Genomic DNA, 23,684 nt, shown 5'->3' with positions numbered 1-23,684 from the left:
TCTTAACATCTCTGGGCTCTTTCTTATCATCAACCATTCTGACTACCTCTTGATAGAGAGACAATGCCACAGGTTTCTCCTTGTTGCGTCCAGTTGCTATTGCTATTTGCAAAACCACTTCTAAATCCTTCAAAAGCATTCACCTCTAGGTGCCTCATTGTTTCCATAATTACATATGTAATTACAATTACATTCTTTCCATAATTACATCATGGATGGATTTACAATTTACTATTGTAAATTCCAATAGTTTTTAATGTTTTTTTATAGTGAATAGAAGATGAAAATTCAACTCACTGTCTTGAATTGTAGCTAGAAAGAAAAAGCAAATAGAGGGAAACAGAATGAAAGATTACAATCCCAATGTAATAGTGCACATTCCCTCTTGAACTTGGGGTTGTTTGGGTTTTTTCCCTCTTAGTATGGAGTTAAACTTCTTCACAGCATGTCAACTTATTGTCACAATTTTCTGCTACAGTAAATTTTAAAAAGTTTGATCACATTTGCTTCTTTAATCTGTTGATATGGGTTGTTGTTACAAATTCCCACTGTTCTTTGCTAAATCCTTTTTAACTGGTCCCTAGCATCAGGAAAATATCTGCCTCCTGCCTGTTGATACCAGAAGAGGGAAGGGAAAAAATTCACATGCATTCTCTCTAATGCAGAGGCTGATGAGACAAGTACACTTGAAAAATATTACAGGACAGCCTGGATCACTACTTATAGCACGAGCAGCTTTGCAAGTTTTGCACACCTACTGTGTGCAAAATGAAAGCTCTTCTTCTTTCACAGTCTCAGACTTTTAAGTCAAAAGCAAGTAAGTTGCTTATAAGTTGATTGTCTGCAACTTACTTTTTGCCAGTAATTGTAACTTTGATCTCCAGTTCTGTTATAGATTTGGGCTTGTTTGGTTTGGTTTTGTTGTTGTTTGTTTGTTCTGTGAAAGTTGAATGCAACAAGCCCAAGTGTTCAACAGCATAGGGAACCAAGCCAGGTTTTGCTCATTTGCCCCAGCCCTGGCAACAGGCAGGAACATTACTACAACCAGACAGAGCTCCCGTTGTCACACAGCTCTGCCCAAGCAGTTTCCATTCAGGTTTCAAGTCTGCACACAAGCTAATTATTCACATACATGAAGAGCCACTTTGAGTATTTAACGGTATTTTTTTAGTATGGCTTTAGGGCTTATTTTTCTGTTAGTTAAACATTTAAAAGGAAAATACTTCATTAAAAAACACTATACATTTTGAGATAAGCTAGTGCCTGTGAAGAGTGCTAGGTTAGTAACTTTGGGAAGTGCAGTCCTCCATATCGCCAAAAATACAGATAGCAACAGTGCAGGCACCTCTGATCTGCCTGCAGCAGTGAGGTGCCCAGCACAGGGAACAGGGGCAAGGAAGGGTGATTAGCCCCCAGTTTGATTCCCTGCTGACATACACAGGGACAGCAGTTCTAAGCACCTGTCAGTCACAGCATCACTGCCAACACTCGAACTGATGTACTGGACAGTACAGCTACCAGTTCCAACAGCTCTTATTTCTGCCCTTTTAGTCAACACAGAATCATCATCCTTGAGGTAGATGACCAGATATTCCAACACACTTTCCCTGCACCTTTCAGTATCAAACATTTCAAGTAAAAAATACCTATTTTCAAGCACTGGAACTAGTGATTTCACTTTTGCCCACAGTATTATCCCTACTGTGTCATGTCTGGAATGAGCTCTTTTGTATTACATTTGATGCTTTACATTTTCAAAGTCCATCCAAAAATCAGCTAAATGAGGATTACATTAAACCCTACAACTGAATCATAGTATATGATTACATATAGTGTGTATGTGTATACATATATATATATTATATCTCTATAGTTTTATGGCCGACTTATAAGCCCCTGAGAACAGAGTTTATGCAGAAACACTGGCACCAATAACACTCGAGGACGCAGCTTTATTTAGATGTAACTAGCATAGAAAGCACCTGGAATTATTTATATTTTCTATTTATAATAGATTAACTCTTTGGATATTTTCATAGCTATATTAAGAATACATTTGTTAATCTTAACATCCATCATGGGAAGTTTATATTTACATACAAATACATAAAGACTTGATGCGAAAGAGTAAGAAGGAAGAAAAGAAAGTGCCTGCTCTTGTGCCCTTATTTATATACATGGGTAGTGCTTTTAAATTGATTCATATGAGTGTGGGTCCCAGGTGTGAATAAAAGTTACAGGTTCTGTTTCATAATGCTTTATACATCTATGGTTTTGACAGACTATTTAAACTATTTTTACAAATACATCCTACGGTAACTGTGTCTATGGGCTCAGGCATCCAGCCCTAACAGAAACACAAAGTCTGTCCCCTGCATTTGTAAAAATCTCCCAGATGGTGCACATGTTCAGAATTAACTATTTTTACAACTCTGTACTGAAACATACCTGTCCTCCCAGCACAGGGGATGATCCCTCAAGATCCAAGGAGGGAGGATCCCTCAAGCCTTCTCATCTATGCTGGGACCCACGACAAACAGTTACTCTTTCACTGTTTTAAGACTTGGACAAGTCATTCAAGTTCATCTTGGTGACACAGTAACAGCTTGCTTAAACTGCAAAACGAGCCCAAACCCAATTCAAAATAGATTCCAACTGTGTATCTACCTACAGCTGTTGCTGTCCGTAAAAAGTGCCTTCAGTTCAAGATAACAATATTACATCACCTGTGAAAATGAAACTATCCATTTTTCAGAGTACAGGAGCTTCTTATATTGGCTACATTCTTCATTAAAGTCTACTAATACAATCTTGGTTTGCAACATACTTTGAAAGACAAACTAAACATGTTTGTAACACTTCAACAGGAAAATGGAATCCTTTCCAGACTGGAAGAACATGAATTTTGGTAAGTCAATAATGACAACATTTTTGTAGGTAAAAAGTGCAAATTTGTGTGTATTACCTCCGAGAATTTTACACTGCTACCTACAGGGAATTTTTCATTTTCTTCATTTTGACACACTTTACCAGTTGAATAGTACATTTTGACCAAGAGTCATAAAGTATATTTGACTGCTGCCTCCTGACTGTACAGATGCAAAGAACACCTTGAAAAGGGGAAAAAAAAAGAAGAAAAAAAGGATGCTACTGTCAGTTTGTATTTATGAAAATATTTTTACTCCTACAGGAAAGGTGACAGAATGCCAGAGGCCCAAATACAAGGATATACATATATCACAATTGAATTTTAATCCCATGAGAAACTTTTTAAAGTGGAACTGTACTTGTGATACAACTGCATTTTTTAAATGTATTTCTTTTCCTATTTGAAAAGACATAGGAGAACATCTAAAAATAATTAATCTAAGGTTTTAGGGCTTCAGTTTTCTAAATATGACAGTGGGACTAAACAGATTTCAGAGAACATTTATCAAAATTGCTGTATGTAAGAAATCATACCTGATTATCCATACCCTGGTGTCTGCCAATTAAGAGTGCTGGGGTTTTTTTTCCCCACGATGACTGCTCTCAACTGCCTGCAATTTCAGTAGCCCAGGAGAGGCAGTCCTTTGGCTGGGAATTTTTGGGGCTGACTCACTAACCCGCCCCACTACACCTGTCATGCTGTGCAATTCACAATGCTTGTATTTGTTATCCCTGATAGCAGTAAAGGCTGCGTGGAACAGAGAGTTGTAACAGAGCTGGTGGTGGGAGCATGTGCAATATCCACAATGGGTGCTTTGTGGGATCACTTACTATGTTGGCTTTGAATGGGGAAGTTATACCAAAGTAGGAAATAACTAATAACGAAGTTACCAAAATGAACTGGTCTGTCAGTCAGCTATTGCTAATTTTTGCTAAGTCACCACACTGTAGTCATCTCTGTACCTTGTCATTTCTTTCACATAGAAATTTTAGCTTCTGTGCTTTCTTGTGCATAAATACTCCTTCCAGATTTCCTGTTTCCACAGAGCGTAGTTCAATCGCTTTTTCTCCCCAGCCCATGACCTGATTGGACTGAAGGTAAGCTGAAAGACAAAAAAGAGACAAAAACCCTTGCTACTATTTAACAGCTGACAGACTGATTCTTGCCTCATTTATGTTAACTGTGGATCTGATGCATTTCTCTTTGATAATATATTCTGAATTATTTGTATTTTAAGTTTACACAAAAAGCCTTAGGAATAGTAACTAAATGTCAGTTTCTCCTCTCAGACTTATTTTGAACTCTAGACATAAATCTAAGACATAAAAAAAATAAAAAAGACTACTACTGTGTATCTTAGACTCAAAAAAGCTTGGAGGAAACCTCTGAAGGGCATCTTGTTTAACCGCTGGCCCCAAAGTGGGGCCAAATTAGGGTTACTCAGGACCTTTTACAGATACGGTTTGATGGATGTTTCACAACCTTTCCAAGACGCTGCTGCAATGCATCACTACTTTCAAGGCTGATAATTTCTTCCTAGTATTTTGGTGCAACTTGTGCTCATCTTTGCCTATCATCCTTTAACTGTTCATATTCAAGAAAAGTCTTGACTGCCTTCTCTGTGCCCACTGTACTCTGTTCCCATTAGGAAGGTGGGTTTGTATTTACTATGGAGTTCAGCTTAGTCTGAAACCTAAATACTTCAGAATCTGAGACCATGGCATGATTTATTTGGTGTCTTCCCATCACTGGTTATGTGCAATATTTCCAAAACCAGAAGAAGATATTCTAGCACTGTGGAAGCTTACTACAATAATCCCTTTAAATCTGGCAATAAGAAATTGGAATAGTGATGAAGGAGTTAACACCACAGACTTCAAATTAGGCACAGTTTCAGTGAAAGCCCTCTGATTGCTACTTGTATGGGCTTCCAATGTGATCACATTAGTTATGCTCTATTGGTAGTCAGTGCTCAGAAATTGTTCTTGCTCAACTATCAACTGTTATTTCATTAGTCTGAGAATTCTGGTGCTCTAAAATGATGTAGAGGGAATGTGTGCACTGGACTGGGTTTTAGCTTCAGTGGACAGTGCATGCCTGCCCTACATTTTTAGTGTGAGCAAGATCTGCTTCTTAAAACCTTCCTTGTTTATTTAGTTTTCTGTCTAAAAATTAAACTTTTAGTACAGAAGCAACAGCCTGCAATCCTGCTTGAGAAGGACTGCAGAAAATAAAGGCAATATGCCCATGTGACTGTATATACTTCTAGCAGGGTTGACTTAATATTAACTTGGAATCCTTGCTTTATAATTGTTGTTAGAACAAATGTATGAAAATCATACCTCCCTGGAAACACTTAATAGTTTGGTTACAGTGTTGTGATTTTAGTTTCCTCAGAGTCTATAAATTTCCCCTAAATCTGCTCAGAATTCAGTTGTTCTTTGTGCACACTAAAGGCTTCCCTGCCACTAGTGCTGAGAGCAAGATAATTCTTTCCCGGTATCCCAGTCATGAGGAAAGAGAAACAAACCAACCTGTTTTAAAATTAAAAGCAAAGCAGCAGTGAGCAACTGAGGGTAAGTGGCAAAAGAGGAGGAGGAGTATTTTCTAACACTCAAACACATGAAATTAATATATTATAAAATATTTTCTTTATGCTTCAGGCTGTACAACAGGACATCATTGCTGTAGGCTGTGAAGAAACTGTCATTAACATTTCTGAACAATGCAGCAGTAGCAGGATGAGCCCAGGGCAGCACCCATGCAGTCTACAGTGTCTGAAAAGTAAGTCCAGAACACACATAAAGCGAGGAACATAAAAATACTCAGACTTTTGCCATTTTTTGTACCAAATGATATCACATTAACCTTTTCAAACTTTGATTTTGAACACAACAGAGACAGAGGCACCTTGTGGTTCTGGGGGGTGGGAAGCAAGGCAGGTGCATGTATATAAACAGCATGAAACCATTCTGTGGCTACACTATTTAGTATAGGTCATATAGGTCTAGCAACAAAGAACTAGTAAGTGTCCTGATCTTTTCCACTACATGGAATTTACACTCCAGGTGTCAACTATGCTGTGTCTGTATCTGTGCCTTTGGCAGATTTCAATTTGATAGCTTCCTTGCAGCTCCCAGTAACCACTTAGTCTCTGCTGCAACCTCTAGGTCATCTGCTGGACCACTTCTGCTGTGTTCTGAAAAGATCTGACCTCCAAGCAGTATTCAAACAGGAACATAATAAACCAGATATGCCAAGTTCAGCCTTGATGGTCTGCTGTCTGGCCAACATACCAAGAACTTGTCAACTGACAATGGCAGGTTTAAGTACAAGTAGCATTTTTGTAGCAGAATCAAAAAATTCTTTCCCAAATTTAATCTGTGAAACAGCATGCAAACAAAATGGTCTCATTACACCATTTGCACAGTTGTCCAGTATAAAGGACTTATCTATACATGGAGATTATTTGAAGGATAGCAGGCTGTGACTTCAAAGGTCAGTACTGAGTCATGATAATCCTCCCATGTGGGAGCTCTTAGAGGTGTTTCATGTGAGATGAACTGACAGCAGATACTCAGAATAAAGTTGTCTTATTTTGGAACAATAGCTCCTACACAACAAACAACTTGGGAATAGTTACTTTGAGTCCTCTTTCCACCGCAGCTTTAGATAAAAATATCTTATGCTTCCAGCTGGTGTGTTGTAGAGCACAGAGGCAGTAATTTAACTACCTTTTGGTAACACTGTCTGTTTCTCTACAGAATAGTCTTTTTGCTTCTAAAATGTACAGCAAAGAGGAAATAAAGACTTTTACTGGTTCCTCTGGGAATATCCAGATTTGTGTCAACCCTCTATGGCTACATACTGTAAATAATTCATTACTCGCACAAAAGGGCAAGAGTGTTCCCTAATCTTATTAACTTGATGTTTCTCAATGCCCTTTTAAAACCTGTTTTATAGAAAGAAAGTATTACAGCTATATTTATATTTAGCCCTACATATGTGTATATCATTCAGATTAAACATAGAATACTTTTACAGTTTTAATTTCCCATGGGATTTGAGCTTCCTGTCTCCGGTTTCTTATTAATGGATTGGTCACAGTAATCCCAGTTTAAGACTATGAATAAGGTGACCTAAATCCATCGATTATAATACAAACTATTTTTTATTTTTTGTATCAAAATACTGTCACCAACTACGAAAGTTTTCTTTCAAAATACTTGTTTAAAGAAATCAAGAAATGAGCAAAGGATGACTAGAGAGCACCCTGACAGTAACACAAGACGCTTCTATCTCTGCAACACAGAGTGAAAATTGAGATAAGCTCATACAGACTTCAAGAGGTTTGAAATGGGTCTAGAAATCCCAGGAAAACAGGATCTTTTAAGAAACTCTCAAGTTGCCCCTAAGCTGGGCCATTCAAATTAACAGTTATTCCCACTTCTCTCATAATGTTTTTGTCTGCAGCCAAGAGTATCAAAGGATTAAGAAAATTAATAGCATATAGTGGTAAAATTATTAATATAACAATTAAGAGGCCCTTATGTGAAGTTTGAGTTGTATGTTTATAGGCTAGGTTAATTTTTAATGGAAATGTGATTCCAATCAGAAGTCAAATTTGGTTTGTACCACTTCCCAAAGATGGGCTTTTCCTAAAACTACTCAGGTAGAAGTGAAAGGAAAAAGGTGAACATCCTTGATTTTTCGCTGTGGTATCCAGTTTCCTCCAAGCTAGTAACAGGCTTCTGTGCAGTCTAATTGTCTTGGGCTTGTTTTGTTGGTATGCTTGTTTTAAAATAAAGAACAGGAGTGAGACAGAAATTAAAAGTAACAAGTAATGAACCTGTAATCTGCCTGTGTTGTTCTTCATTTTCCCCATACTGTTAGCTTGAAGACCTGTGGGAAAGGTGAAACAAACAGCTGTCCTGGCTTCAGTACAACCAGAATCTCCTACACAGCCAACTGTAAGCATGGGAAGACTAAGAATCTATCACAAATACCCTGGGCTGGCAGCCCTGTGAATTTAAAGTGATAAAATGAAGGGGCCATTTGACAGCAGTTACAGATCTCTTCAGTAACTGACCCCTCTGTAGCTGTGAATTTCTACATAAAATGCTGTGAGCTATGAACAACCAAAACTCTTTCCCCTCTCTGTAATTCACATAATTCTCCCTGTGAAAACTGGTGGTAAGCTGCATCCTCAGTGAAGTCCATCTGTATAGTCAATGTGTGATGCAATAAAAGGTGTGACAAGAATACAGACTGTGGTCCAAATAGGAAGCCCCTCTTGCAATCACTGGCTGTATTAAAACAAACACCTACAAATCTGTTTACTCTTTTACACATCTGGTTTGCTCAGAAGCTGCTTTATGTGCCATACAACCATTTTCACATAGATAAAAACCTCATAAAAAAGTCAGGCTTCATGCAGCAGAATTTTATATTTAATAAAGAGCTATTTTTCATACATACCTACAGATGCTGGCATTTCTCCCCACTGTAGAACAGTCTCCTTTGTGAAATGCCCATATATATCAATATAGATACCTTCATCTTCATAGGTGAGCAGGAGCTCCATGCCACTGGTGTTCGGGAGGATGATAATGGCATGTGGGCGAATTGTCCCCTGGATCTAGAATCAGAATTAATTAAGATTTATATCAGAACATGGGCTGCAATTTCAGTGATGACATCAATCTAACTAGCTTGGCAGAGCAATAAAAAGAACTAGCTCATGGCTCATGGAAAGTGAAAGAAATGCCTGTTCTCAGAGGCTATATAGTTTGCTAGTGAGCCTCTGAAACAGACTTTCTCCCCTTCTCCCCCCTTTGTATATGACAGTAGTTTTGCAAATAAATCAATGTTCAATATTTCACTTTAAATTTACCAGTGTTAATTGGTTTCAAGAAGCCATGGAGCCATTGAGACACAATAATATTTACTTGGTCACTCACAAAATACTTGCACTATATAAATCGGAGAAGGGTGAAATAAATTTGAATTCACAACTTTTTCAGAAGATGGAGGAAGGACAGAAACTTCCACATTCCAGGAGATCAGTGCTTTCACTTTCCATGATATTCCCCTAACCACACTCACAAGTTAAAAACCTGCAAATTTAATAATACTCATCTTGCTGTAAAAAGTTCCCTGGACCTTTTCACTCATTCTTCCCTTCCCACATCCTTCACTACAAATAGCTGCCCATCTGACTGCTGTTGGGCACGCCTCTGCATGCCACAGGAACAGTGCATTTCACTCAAACCAATCTCTCCCAGAAGCCAACATATCCCAAGCAAAAAAACAAAACCAAAGTTAAAGTCTACAACCATGAAGATGGGGTTTTATGAAAGCATTTTTGAAAGTAAAAGAGGACAGCCTTAAAAAAACAGTAACAAAACATTTTCTTGTTTAAAGTGCTACTCAAAACAGGATGTTAAATAGTAAATTAAACCACCATGATTAACATTTTTATAGGAAGTGAATGACTGGAGCTTTACATCATTCTCATAAGCCAGCCATACAAAGGTCTTTTTTTTTCCTCAAGCACAAACATTTACGCACACTGTAAGGGCACAACGAACAGTTAAAGAAGCACTGAAGCTGTACTTGCCAAACTGAATACACTCAGGCTACCCACTTGACTCCGTGCCTCCGCAACAACTATCCGTAACACTAGAACGGGGATCCAGAGCCGCAGAGCAATTTTAATGCGTTGCCTTGGTACTCGCATGAGCGACCGGAGCAGGTAAGAGGTGAAGAAAGAGGTGGGGAACCAGGAAAAGAGGCTACCAGAAAGCAAGAGTATCTCAAGTCAGCCTGTTACAGTCTGGGCTATTGCCACCACAAAGCTCCTTGAGAGAATTATCCAGTTCTTGCAGATGCTCTTTTAAAATAATAGAATTCCAAAAAAGATAGAGCTGCTGTAGCAGCTGATTTATTTCAGGTCTAAGACTCTGAAAGGAAAATATATTTTTAGTCTGTGCTAACTTGTGGCTCAAGAGCTCACAAAAATGCAGTAAGTCTCAGCTGCCCCACATATTCAGGGCAGTCACCTGGGAAATTTCTCTCATCAGGTACCTAATTGTATTTGCAGCCTGTTGAAAAAGTAAAGCCTCTAAGAAGGTTCACTTTTTTTTGGCGTTTCTTCTCTTGGGCAATTATGCTAATGATCCTTTTGACAAGTCACTGTTCACCTTGCTCAGCAACCCACTTCCAGAAAGGCATGTGGGTACCACGCTTCAATTTAAAAACTGATGTGAATTCATCGTAGCTGCATAATTAACAAAGCTACTGTCAGATTGAATAAACCCTCTAACAAGACAAATACTAAGTAGCTTACAAAAAACCAACACAGAAATAAACAGTACAAGCCTTTAGCAGGTGATGCAACGGTTAGAAAAGTCATTTTTCAGTTAAGAGAAGTCTAAATCTAACAGCCATCCTCACACACTCTGTCCATCAGAACACAGTTCTGACAGAACATGGAGGCCGTGGCTTGCAGGGGCAGCAGAGTGATCAAGTGGCTTGCACAGAAGGAGAGGGTTTTCATTTGAGTTGAAAACGAGGGGCTGAGAGTGGAGAAAAGTTAAAAAATAGATGGATTCACGGCACAGGCTGCAACATGCAGATCTGGGATGAGATTTCTTCAGACCTCCCAAGCATAACTTTGGGACACATGGCCTGGGGATGCAAGGAGGCCATGGTACCCTCAGCCCCTGTGGCATGCTGTTGAATTCAGGGAGGGTTCAAGTGTGCACAGAAGTTTCTCTGCCAGGAGCCTCCCATCAGACTGGAGCCAGTCTGGAACCTGCCAGTTTGTTTAACCTAAGCCCCCAAGATTCTCTGGCTTTTGGGACTCACAGCTTTGAAATAACTATCCAGAACAGCTAAAAAATAAGCAAACAAACAAAAATCCAAAAATATTAACACCATAGCACAGACTTCATATTGGACAGCCCTATGCCAGCCATTCACTTCTGCAGGAGAATTTGCTGTTATCTGAGCTTAAGCAGGAATTTAGTGATCATCATCACCTCAAACAGAGACACAATGCAGGATTGTACACATCAACCTGAAATCAACACCTTCATGCCAACTTACTGACAATCTAATGAGAAAGTCCCAAGGAAAATGTAAAACTACTTCTGAATTTACAGAGTGGTTTCATGGGCAACTGAATGGCAAGAAGATCAACAAATTTATTTAGTCTGAAGTTGGCTTCTGCCGTCTGCACAGTGGCAGATTGTAAAAGCCACCTAAATTCATGTAGATATTATTGTGTCTTTGACTGTTTAAGTTCTAAATTTCCAGGATAAATAAATTAAAAATAGTACTGTCTGTACAATAAGCTTTCTGACATTAAACCACTGAAATTGATATTCTAAATGTGATAAAAGCATTTAAACAGGACTTCATTGTTATAAAACTATGTGAAAAAAGGTTTTGTATTAGCTGCCACTAATTATTTTGAAAAATAGCACAACTCTTAACCCGATCATCATCAATACACAGCCCAAAGAACAAAGGCATGAATGTAGTTTTTTGGATTCTCTTACATGTGTTGGAAGGTACAGGTCATACACAGATCCAGAGTCCACATCAATGGCATGAAATCCTACTACTGAGCCATATATGACCTTCAGTCTTTGCCCATTTTCAACAGTCAGGTCAACTGACAGTGGTTTGTGATGAAGTGAGGTAAAGGACTGGAAAAAAGAAAAATGCAGTATGTAACACAATAAAGCTGTTGGTTCACAGAACTACATTTAGGATCCTAAGAATTCACAAAACCCAAAAGTTAGACAGCTATTTTTGTTAAACATAGGTTACATTTAAGGAGCTAAGTATCCATCATCCACTGAGTTGCAAGGACAGTTGGATAATTTGTTTGTGGTTTGAAAAAGAAATCAAGATTCTAGAAATGGACTTGGCAAAAATTAGGCTGAGTACCATTGTGTTCAATTTCCTCCCCTTTTGAGGGAAAACAACATCAACTTTGGCAATTCAAAGGCACATTTTGGCACAGCACGTGCTGCGTTTGGCTGGGGTAGAGAGAAACAAGTTACTCACATCTAACACTCATGACTGTGACAGTTTTATACTTGCCATCTCCAAAGTATGTCAAATGAGCTACATTTCCTTTAGAAGAATACTCAGTTTAGTTAGAATGTGATACAAAACAACAAAAACAAAAGCAGAGAGTAGATGAGAGATAGTGAGAGACAGTGACACATCTGAACCAAAGTGATGTTTCACTTACCTTAAAAGCCATGAATTTGTGATAAGGCTTTGGAGCCCAAGCATAAACCTCTACTGAGTTTTTCAATGCGATTACAAGGAATTTGATTCTCTCATATTTTACTGTAATACAAAAAGAACAATTCCTTAGGTACCAGATAGACACTTAAAGACCATCTCATCACATGAAATAATTTCAATGGATTACTTGTAGAGGTAGACATTATCCAGCAAGGGAGACTGATGCACTCTGGACATTAATGTTTAATATCACCAGTGACAATACCTTGACTGGAAACCTGTAATTCATTTATTTTCAGTAAAGCCAAATTACTGTTAACAATATTTATATATTCATTTTAATATAGTAATGAAAAAAAAAATCTCACTAGTCAGAAAAATAGGTTTTGACCCTGCAGCTAAACCAACCTACTTGATTTTTTAAGTATGAACACACCCCTGGCTATGAATAAGCTACTGTTGGAGGACTGGTGGTTATTGGCTGAACAATTCTGTCAGACTTGGCAGGATGAATTTTCATTTCACTCCTCATCTGTGGGTTAAATCTCCAGGTGTTGTGTGGGCAAAGGACTCCCATCTTTCTGAGATGAGTAAGCATTTAAGAGATGAGCAATTTCTCCAAGACAATTAAGGTCATGCTGGGCCCATTGAGAATAAATGAAGAATCATGCATTGAAAATTAAGATTTCTTTGTGCATTGTGTTTTCACTCTGCCAGAGACAAGCATTTGGAAACAGGATGCTATCTCACATAGGCAGAGAACAAGAAAATTCAGGAAACTCCACCAAAATGCAGAACAGTACATCCTTTTCCTTTTCTACCAGGAAAAATAGCTGTACAACCAAAGGTCAAGATATAAGAAGATTCACCAAGAGAAAAACAGCAGCAGCAGTGCTGTCAAAATTGCAAGAGTGGCTTGTCATATGTAAATACAAAAGCTCCTATCAAATGTTTGTCTAATTTTAGGACAAGTTTTGTTTTGTTTCTTTTTTAAATGCACCAAACACAGCGATGAGCAACTGAAGTGGAATATGTAGGTGCTTAGTTGTAATCACAGTTGAAGCAACAACACACATCTGTTTCACATTCTTTCTTGAGTTTAACCCCTGCCACTTCTAAAGCCAAAGGGCAAAACTATCAAGCAAGGTATTCATAAGAAGCAGCCACCTCACATTCCCTACACTCCTCTGTATCATGGCTTTATTTGACTTTGAAGAAAGTGCCACTTTCATATACCATCCCTTACCAATGCAAAACTTGTGCCATACATCCACCCCCACAGTTAAATAACAGAAATCACAATCCTCATGTTCACCTTCAAGAATGAGCTGCCCGAAAGCCAAAGAAAAGCAAGATGGTATCATTTCCAAGGTGTTTAAATAAAGGTGTATTTGGGTCTTTCATGAGAGAGAAAGGGATGAGCTGATCTACCTAAGGACATTTGACAAATATGATTCACTAGGATTTGAACTAGGTCCAATTGCTTTGCAGTTACCTAGGGTCAAGAGGGAAGCTGAGGGTGTGGAAAACATCAGTTCAATTAAAACCTTAAGTAACTACAGAACAACTAAACCACTGACTGAGCACAGACCGTGGCTGGCACTTCCTCTTTCCAGCCATTACAAGGAACAGCCGTAACATCATCTGGTAACTGCTGCAAGAAAAGATGCTGCCTGAAATGACAGGGAGCAAAGCATCTGCCATGTAAAACAGGGAGTCTTGAAAGAACTCATGAGATATTCAGCCCAATACAATCCTGACACAAAGCTGAAAAATGCTGCTGTCACAAGATGCAAAAGGAGGATGATTAAGCATCTCTCTAAGGAAAAACAGGAAATCCTTACCAACTTTGTAGTGCACACAGCCTTCCAGGTCACCCACGGACACCCAGCCTTGTCGCTTCTCCACCTCTGGATCGTTGCGCAAAATTTTATTTCTCAACCATGACAAGTAATACACCCTCAACTTATTCTTCCTCCCTGGGATTTGCAAAAAGAGACAGAATGCTTTAACTCCCTGAACTACAAATTCTCCACCACTTCCAAAAAGCCAGAGTTTTGTGACCTTGAGTATAGCGGGTCCTTGTGCGTTGCCAGGGTGAGAGAACATAGCAAGGGACAGGAGAGCCTGGGGTGATGGGGACACAGGGGGAACTGGCGCAGGAGCAATCCTATGACACTGAGAGCACGTGCACTTACCTTGTGACTCAGACTTCATGTAAGATTTTCACACCTGATTAAAATTCTTCCCTCAGGCCAAAGAACAGGTTTCTACAGACATAGGTATTATCAGAAACCATCACACTATCTGTTTACCTTGGAACACAGGCATGTCCTACAGTGGGCACTTTGAATAAGCTATTAATTTCTAATTAACTGTCAGTCTTCATTCAAAGTACCTATTTTTCTTTTGGATGCCTTTCCAGGTGAAAATTATTTTGTCATCCTTCATCTCAATCACTCTTTCTGTTGCATTAGTTCACAAGCATCTATGGTCAACAGCACTCTGGGACCACAGATTACTCTGAAGAGAAGGACTATGTCATGTCCCAGCATCAACTGGACCTGGCCGTATGGGACAAACAGCTCTTGCCTTTGCCCACCATGATGAGTCTGGATTGGAGACAAGGAGCTGCTATTCCCTGTTGGACCCACACCTCTGACCTTGGTATGTATTGTGCATCCCTTGAGGCCACTCTCAGCCACGGGGAATAAGGCCAGAGTCCAAACTTTTTCCCACCAGAGGCTGAAGACCGCCGCATAATGTTATTGATGCTTTCACAATACAGATCACTCTCATGATGTTACTGTTCATATCTCTTGTTGAACACACGATGAGGATATTTCATGATATGTTAACAGAACTGCATAGATAGATGCCTACCCATCATAGAAACAAGGAAAGTGACAAACTATAGCTTGCAGAGAATCAGTCCATTTTAGGAATATGAAACACTCTGTACTTCCCACAAACCATTTTACACATTAACCAGGCAACGAACTGTCCCAAAGCCACTCTGGAATGAGAGTGTAAATGTTAAAAATTCAGGAGAGTTTTCCTATTAACAAGAATAACTGTCCTGTGATTTTCTGAAAGAGGAAATTCCTCAACCTAGTTTATAACCTAATTCTTCTTTTTAATTGCTTCCAATCCCAACGTGGGTCAGATACTTTTAGCCACTGAACCAACCTGATATAGTAATTAGCACATTGAGTCCTTCCAGAACATCCATTTGCTGGAACCGTCTCCTTGTAATCAGCGTATAAACTCTTCCTTGCCCACTTCTGTCCAGCAGCCACAATCCATTCTCTGTTCCCACCAATAAATTTACTCCTGTAGATACATGAAAATAATACTGCAGAAGTCACCTAATGATTCAGAGGTCAAGAAGTGTTCATATTTTTGAGAATCGATTTTTATTTAATCTCACTTAATGGTACATGGTAATTTCTCTGTTGCTCTGTGGATGACTTCCCAGAAAAAAAAAATCTCACAATTAGAGATTTTACTCAGCAGAACACCTGTATACCAATGGAACTTGAAGGATGAGTAGTTCTGCCGAAGTCAATGTTGATTTAAACAAAAAGGAAAATACTCTTTGAACCTGAACTTCTCAAGTGACCTTGGAAAGTACCTGTGACCAGTGCAAAAGTCTCAGTCCAGTACCATTACAGTAGTGACACAGGAGACCCAACTAATTGTTCTAAGGATCCCTATCAATTAAAAAAAAAAGTAAAAGCAATCAAAAAATCCCCCCAAACTCTCTTATTCCAAATACAACATTCAAATAACGGGGGAACCAAACTTGTGGGAAGAAGCACTGCATTACATGGAGGTGCAGGGTTTTTTGAAAACAAGTCTCTGATTTGGAAGAATGCCTTCAAATGCCAAATTAAAGAGTGAATCCATCTGAAATGCAACTGCTGCTAAGGAAGAGAAGGGTCCATTGGGTTGCTGACATCAGAGAATGTCAGGAATTGTGTTTGGCTGGAATGACATCTACGTTTCTAATCAGCAGATTCTAAAGACACAACATAAGGTAACCTGCTGTAACAAGCACCCTTCTCCACTGGCAATGCTCTGACAAGTACCTGGTGCTCTTCAGCCCCAATGCACATTTAATTACATACCTTGCCACACAGCTCTGTTCTTAATTTAAAATTTTGGATTCCTATAAACACACATTATGCAAAATTTATGAAGCTATAAACTGGAAATCTACATTTGCTTTGGATAATGTTCCATCTACTTCATTCATCTACCATTCCAGGCTCAAAAAGTGAGGAGTAAAAGGCTGGGCAAGTCCCATAGAATACATCTGTTCTTCTGAAGCAGAAAGATGGCTAAAACAACTCAAGAGTTTAGCTAATGTGCAGCTGGGACAAGGTCTACAGCTGTTGAGACATGGTCTGACTGCTGTATCTTGGTTTTACACCATGTCAAGCTGACCCTGTAAAAAGCATGTAAGTTTAAACAATGGTTCAGTGATGTTCAGAATAAGCAGTGACAGCAGGAACTAAGCAAGACAGGCTTTTGGAAAGACCCGACCAGCTTTAGATCCTTGGAATACCTTAGATCCTTGGAATACACATGACAGCAAAAGGCTTTGTGTTTAGATTATTTCCAGGGTCAGGGCTGTGTGATCAGCTGTACTCGTGTGCAGCTCAGATGAGTCTCATGAGCCACAAAAGCTGCTGAAACGTTTGCAACTTTTGGCTCTCCCAGCGAGCACAGTTTCAGCTTGGTGCTTGATCAAAAACAGTTCCTCATTCTGATGCACAAAGTCCTTTGCAACTGTTAATTCATGTGTTTGCCATCACATCCCTGGGAAGGCAGTGCCATGTAACTGACACAGGTATCAGCTCAAGGATCCATTCCAGCACTCTCTGCCAGGAGACCTGCAATACAACTGTGATATCTGCCTAGCAGACACTGCCAGCCTCTCCTGTTGTGCCTTCCCCTCCACACACCTGCCCAAGGACTCTGAGCTTACCCCACAGAGCAGCACATAGGACCTCCGAGTTGAATTTCTTCTTGTATTTACGGATTTCTGGGCTGTCACTTTGTGGGCGGATATTGGTTGGATTGACATTGACAACGGAGCCCTTCCTTGCATTTTCTCTCCTGACAGGCTCAGGTTTGGCACTGGATGCTAGAATGAAAGCACATGCAATTGTGGAAGATGTTTGGCTACAGCTCATATTTGACCCACCTTGTTTGTGGGAGAACAAAAGAAACCCCAGAGGGGTGAGAAAACACCCTGAGAGCTTTGTATAATACAGCCAAAAAAAAATCTGGAAAATTCCTCAGGCATTCCTAAGAAAGCATGGTGGTAACACAGCAGCAGAGCACAGCAAGCCCCACCTGAAAGAAGGGTGGAAGCAGTACAATGAAAATTCCCAGTAATGTGAAGTCCCAGTTTCAGGAGATTTTACTCACAGTTTCCATTTCCAAGCAATAAGCCCTCTCCACACCTGTCAAAAGAACCAAACCAACCGACCAAACAAAAACAAAACAGGAGGAACATTTTAATGCAAAGCACACTCACGAGAACTACAGGAAGGTCCCACTGGACTGGTGGGAGGGGTGATTGGCAGAAGTCTCGGATCTATGAATGATGTGAAGGATGTTGTGGAGGATGTGCTGCTCTTGGCAGGTGGGCTTTCGGCACACGGGCTCTGCAATGAGAAACAAGAGCTGCCTCAGTGCTCGGGGCACACGGCCCTCTTGTGCCCTGACAGAGCTGTTATCTGCCTCCAGTGACACCTCTCCCCACAAGCCCACGTGCACAGAGCAGAGGGTGTGACCCATCTAGCTTGTGCAAAAGGGGAGGAAAAAAAGCAAGGAAAGAAAATGGAGCAGAGAAGGAGATCAGGGAAAGTAAGTGGAACAATGAAATCTGTTAGGTAGCTCAAGATTTATCATCTTCCTCCCAGATAAAACTTTTAAAGGAAAGAAGGGATGTGGTGAAAAAACTCATCCTAAAAAGAAGACAGGATAGAGGAACTTAAAAAGGCTGGAGTTCAATCCAGTCAATCTGTAATTTATCTCTTACCTTAGTCAGAGGTTTGTTCTGAGGTTCCAGGCAAGTCAGTGGCACTTGTGGTGGGTTCACTGAGGAGTCTGTAATTTGGCTTTGCTGGAGGAGATCTGGCAGGAGATAGTTCTGGTTGTTTACACTCCAAAGGCCTTCATGGGTATTTGGAATTTGTTTCCCTAAAATCTGATCCTGCATGACAACATACAGTTAAATACCACATCTAGTTTATTACCAATGCATTCTGCAACTCCAGTTAATTAGGATGATAAATAATGAGCACATGGAGAGGAGTGCTCTCCCTGATGCATCATTTAAAGACAAACCCCACGGTAAGATTAAAATAAAAAATTAAATACTAAAGTGTATGGTAAACACCTGAGATAATAAATTTGGGATTTACTCCTGAAGCGCTCCACAGATTTTCTTCATCTGCATTACCTCAAACACAGAAAAAGAAGGAACTTCAACCTCAGAGATACCAAGTCAAATGATTTGCTAGCAAGTTTCACACCTGACCTTTGCGTACTGCAGACAGAAGAAGGCACTTCTTTGTTCTGGACCTGCATTTGGTTCAAAACCCTTCACCATTCATTTCATTGCTACTTTCCATTTACTGAATTAGGAAGCCTTACTCCAGAAAGAGGACATTTAGTAGGACCCAGCATCAGCACTTCCAGTACAGTGACATTTGGTTCTGCAGATGTCCTTACAGCATCCCATGTGAGTTTTGTGAGGTACCACACAAACTCTTTCCCTGACAGCACAATCCACAGAGTCAGAGGTTGGTTTCTGAGAATACATTTTATGTTTTAATTTAGATGTGAAAACTGAAATCAAAACATGCAAGTCAGTATTTGAGATTGGGGAACCAAGCCAGTATGGGGCTTTTTAGTTCAGTCACACTCAACTGACCTAAACTAAACCAAACCAAATTCCCATTTGAATCATTCAGGGTGGTTTGGTACACCCTAACCACTTTAAAGCAGTTCATGCTGATGGGATAGGGAAAGGGATGTTGGAGAAGATGTGGAGACTCATGGTGGCTGTGGCTGGTGGGTGAAAAAGGGTCCAAAGGACGGGAGGCTCCATGAGAAGGTGGGAGAAGACTAGAAGGCAGCAGAGAGATTTATGAGGCAAAGTGTCAGCCATCTGCCTGCTCTCCCTCCCACACTCTTTTCTCCAAACCCACCAAAACATGTGACCTCAACTCTTTATCATCCTCCCTCATCCTCACTGTGGGCCTCAAAGACCCCAACATTCTCCCTTCCCTCAAGCAGCCTATTTCCAATACCTGGATATCAGGGGAAAGAGGAAACACTGGGCTGGTTTTTCCACGAGAGAAATACTGGTTTATGCCCCATTTGTAGTTCTTTCTCCAAAGCAGAGTCTTTTCTCCTTGAGGATGGCAGGACAAAGGCCAAATGGAACTCCCTCCCCAGTTAGGAGGGCCACCACTCTGGCCCGAAGTTTAGAGATATGAGAGGTAAAGAAAACTCCTTTTTCTTTCTACCCTGCCACAGCTCTGGAGAACTAGTTTCACAGCAATTTATTTTCCTATTTGTGAAGCAAGAATACACTCAGTAATATCTGAAAAGGGCCCTGACACCAAGTACAAGTCATATTACTGTAATTTTTTTCTTGTTTTCAACCACAAAGAACATTGTTCTGCTTTGTCTCTCTTCATCTTTTCAGCACTAATATTTATCACAGGGGAAAATCCACATGACTGGAAGCCTCTACTAGAAACTACAGCTGGAAGGAACAACAACATGACGTATGAGAAAAGTATTTTTGCTAAGCCAGCAGGGAGAGATGAAGTGGTTTTCCCCTGTTCTGGTAATGTTTTAAGCAGCAGGAGGTAGCTCACTTTAAACCGGAATAAAAAGAAGTCAAGATTTTTAAAAATAGCAACAATGCACACCAACAATAATCAACTGTGCTTTTTGCCCAGTGCCTTCACAAAATACCTTAACATCAGAACCTACTACAGGTCAGTAAGAAGGACAAATAAAGAACTGCAATTTTGTACCTAAATACAAGCATTTCTACAGGAAGCACAAAACCTGAAACTACACATTTTTTTTCAAGGCTTATAGCTATAATTTGCAATGACAGAGCAGGAGTGAGAATGTTACCAAGAAGTAATGGATAAGGCATTTATCTTGCACACTAATGACTTGACTCCCCCTCACTGTCCCCACCCCCTTACAAATGGCCAAATTACCTTCTGTTCTGCCACAGTGCTTTGGGGTTTCAGTTCAGTTCCATCTGGTACCCTTGTCCTTGAGAAATCTGCAACTCTGCCGCTTAGCAGTTGCCTGGTAACAAACTCCAATTAATGAACAGAACTACTTCAGGGGAAAAAAAAAGAAAGAAAAAAAAAGAAAAAAAAGGAAAAAACTACACATATCCATGTTCAAAAGTGAACATAATTAACATTCAATAGTTACACTCAAAGGTTCTTATACAAAAGCAAGCTGATTAGTCTGTGGATCTGCCTGAATGGACTTGTGCCTGAGGACCACTCACACACAGCAGGAAGCTCTCCCCACCTAAACAGAGAACATCCCTTCATCTCCCTGCATTTCATCCATCATCTTTCAGACACTTCATAGCTCAGGCAAGTCCCTCAAGCTGTCATTTGAGAAGTGCCTACTTCAAAACTTCTGTCTCCTGTCACACATTCCCCTGTGGGGTGTAATTATGAGCCACCCTGCTCTCCAGAGAGAGCACCAGCTGCTCTGCCATGTGATGCTGTCAGGGACCTCTCTGCCAGTGCCTACTGGGACAGGCTACACTGGAATTTCATCCTGTGACTCAGTCCCTGAAACACACACATCCTCACCTTAAAAGGAAACACAGAAAATGTTGCCCAGTGCACAGAGAGACAGAAGAAAGCAAGAGCTGCTGGACTGGCCGGGGCCAAGGGCCCTCCTAGCTCAGCATCCCGTCCTCCACAGTGACCAAAAGCTGGTACCAAAAGCAAGGGTGAGAACAAGGCAAGTGTCTGTTGTGAATTCCCAGCACACTACTGCTTCCTGCACTGCCTGAGATATCTTTGCATTTTAAACTTTTTCACCCAAGTGGAACTGCTTCGGACATGTCTTGGCCCCATTTCTGTACACCTCCACTGCAAATGATTTATTTATCCAATTTATTTATACTCCTATCTTTATTACTGCAATTCATTTAACCTATTGCATTTTTGCTTCCTTTCCAGTAATTATAAAACTGACTGGATTCAGGATGCCAGTGTGAAGGGCTCTACAGTGCTATGTGCCAACTGGTAGCAGACTGTAATGTATTTTTTTCTTTTAAATGATGCCCCATGCGATAACAAAGAAGGTTTGGTGAGAGACGTACTGAATTAAGATGGGTGTATAGGAGTAGAAGTTTTTGCGGCACTTTTTGTTGTTTATTTTTTGGTTTTGGATTGTCCCCCCATTCTATGTGAGTGGGTAAATATTTGCATACTAAACTTAGAAGGAATGACAAGATGCAGAGTAGGATCAATGGTGAATGCCAGGACCTGCTCTTATCAGGGAAGCAAACAGCAGCTGATCTTAAATAACGTCAACCTCCCACTTAGGGAGACAAGCACACACCTGCATCCACCTTGTCCAAATGCTTGTAGGAAACAGCATTTAAAGAGCAAAGAGAGGAAACTGAACTATACAAACGAGTCCCAGGATAGTCAGTGTTTTAGGGGCATTGTAATACTGCAGGCACTGAAGGAGGAAGCACTCTCAGTAAAGAAGAAGAAATTAACATCAATGGAATAGATGTGCTAAACAAAGAGGTAAGACACTGGATCATAGACACTGACACTCTTTCCTTAAAATTAAAAACTGGAGTGTGTGAGAAAAAATTCTGGCTCATCTCACTGTAAAGAAAAGACCAGAAGTTGCTTTACTGGCAAAAGACAGCAGCCCTCAGTCCAGCATCCTCAGAAACGAGCCTTCTCAGGGTGGTTAATAGAATTCATCCAAGAACATAGGAAGCTCCTTCTCTTGTGTATGTCCCAACTGTAGTCCTTCTGGGCACCTCCAAGAAAGCTGGAGTGTAGAGATCACGTGCTGTTCCACAGCCCGGGCAAGAACAGGAAAACAGTTTGGTTTCAGTAGTCCACGAAAACTTGGCCCAAGGTGCTTCAGCCAGAGCCCCCACAGAAATGCTCCAGCATGCAAGGGGCTTCAGATCCTATAGCCACATGCTTTAGAGAGCAAAATACCCCCAAACCCTTCCCTTTATCCAGAATATGCAAAGTTTCAACACTTTTTTTCAACAAAGGCTGCTCCTTTCACTCTGATCACTATCCTTTTTGCTATTTACTTGGCAGCAATCAGGATATACTTCCTGATGTATCTTTTAATATAAATGATGTTCAACCAAGGTGAAGGGACTTTGTTAATAGCAAGATTATATCTTGATTTTACAGGGGCTCTTGCAGTGGCTGTGTGCACAGGAAGGTAAACATGACAGGGAGCATCCTGCTAATTGCACCTCTCCAGAGGATGGGTGGATCTCGCACACAGAGGAGATGCAAATAACACATGCAGAGTTCCAAAGGCAGTGATACCACTCCTTCAAATCATTACAGCACGCAAGGATCACAGCAATCTAACACTTACACAGCAAAGTCATTGCTACAAGGCAAATCCATATTTTTATGTAGGGTCTTTCTGAGGTCTAGGATGAATTCTACGACCTAGAGTGAATAAAACTTTTTACACATCAGAGTAAGGTGATTTGGAAGAGGATCAGTAGGAAAATAAAGACATTACTGTTAAAGTCAGCTTTTTCAGGCGCACTGAATAAACTACCAGATTTTTAACATTCTTTCTCCTCACTTCAGAAACACAAATCAGGAGCATATGCAGGCACAAAAATTCTACCTCTTCAGAGCAGCACAGGGGAAAGGACTGGTACCAGCCCAACACAATAACCTGCCAACAATGCTCCAAATCTGGGCATCTCTGTCTGATGCCTGACAAAACTGCATGTTTAATTCTGTCAGAAGAGCAAGAGCCCCAACCCAGAGAGCTCTGTGGCCCTGGGATGTGCTTCAAAGTAAATCCTAGAACTTGAATTAAACTGAAGTTTCTTTTCAAGAAAATCAGAAGTTTCATTCACTAAGACTAAAAAATGTTTTTGTTTGCTATTCCCAGCAGCAGGACTGGCCAAGCAACCCCCTGACTCCCTTCTCTTGGAGTAGCTAGCTATTCTTTCTCGACTATTTCTCCACTATTTCAGGGGAATACACATTTTGCATGACAGGTAGAACACCACAAGATGTCAGTCACAAAACCAACAAGATAAACTGCAAAACTAGAGAGAGACAGTTTAGGTGGGATCAGCTTGGGACAAGCCACAACATCAGCTGGAAACCATAGCAATTGAGCAAAATGTCAGTATGAAAATACAACATATTTTACAAAACTATCTCCC

General features: G+C 40.3%; 1 protein-coding gene across 1 annotated transcript in view; it reads right to left on the bottom strand.

The window, feature by feature from the left end:
- Window positions 1-1,224: 1,224 nt before the first annotated feature.
- Window positions 1,225-23,684, bottom strand: part of NRK (Nik related kinase) — a gene marked incomplete at its 5' end in the record, with an annotated part of 88,450 nt that continues 65,990 nt past the window's right edge. The window contains 11 exons of the mRNA XM_082289604.1: window positions 1,225-3,110; window positions 3,892-4,031; window positions 8,408-8,567; window positions 11,494-11,643; window positions 12,198-12,298; window positions 14,041-14,175; window positions 15,386-15,529; window positions 17,190-17,348; window positions 17,745-17,874; window positions 18,252-18,425; window positions 20,461-20,554. Coding sequence (XP_082145730.1) covers window positions 3,027-3,110; window positions 3,892-4,031; window positions 8,408-8,567; window positions 11,494-11,643; window positions 12,198-12,298; window positions 14,041-14,175; window positions 15,386-15,529; window positions 17,190-17,348; window positions 17,745-17,874; window positions 18,252-18,425; window positions 20,461-20,554 — 1,471 coding nt within the window. The 3' untranslated portion in view covers window positions 1,225-3,026. The remainder of the gene's footprint in view (window positions 3,111-3,891; window positions 4,032-8,407; window positions 8,568-11,493; window positions 11,644-12,197; window positions 12,299-14,040; window positions 14,176-15,385; window positions 15,530-17,189; window positions 17,349-17,744; window positions 17,875-18,251; window positions 18,426-20,460; window positions 20,555-23,684) is intronic.

This window comes from Coloeus monedula (genome assembly GCF_965178545.1).
Source record: "Coloeus monedula genome assembly, chromosome: 12".
Taxonomy (NCBI): Eukaryota; Metazoa; Chordata; class Aves; order Passeriformes; family Corvidae; genus Coloeus; species Coloeus monedula.
Note: the sequence above shows the minus strand (reverse complement) of the source record. Positions and strands in the feature narration are given on the sequence as shown.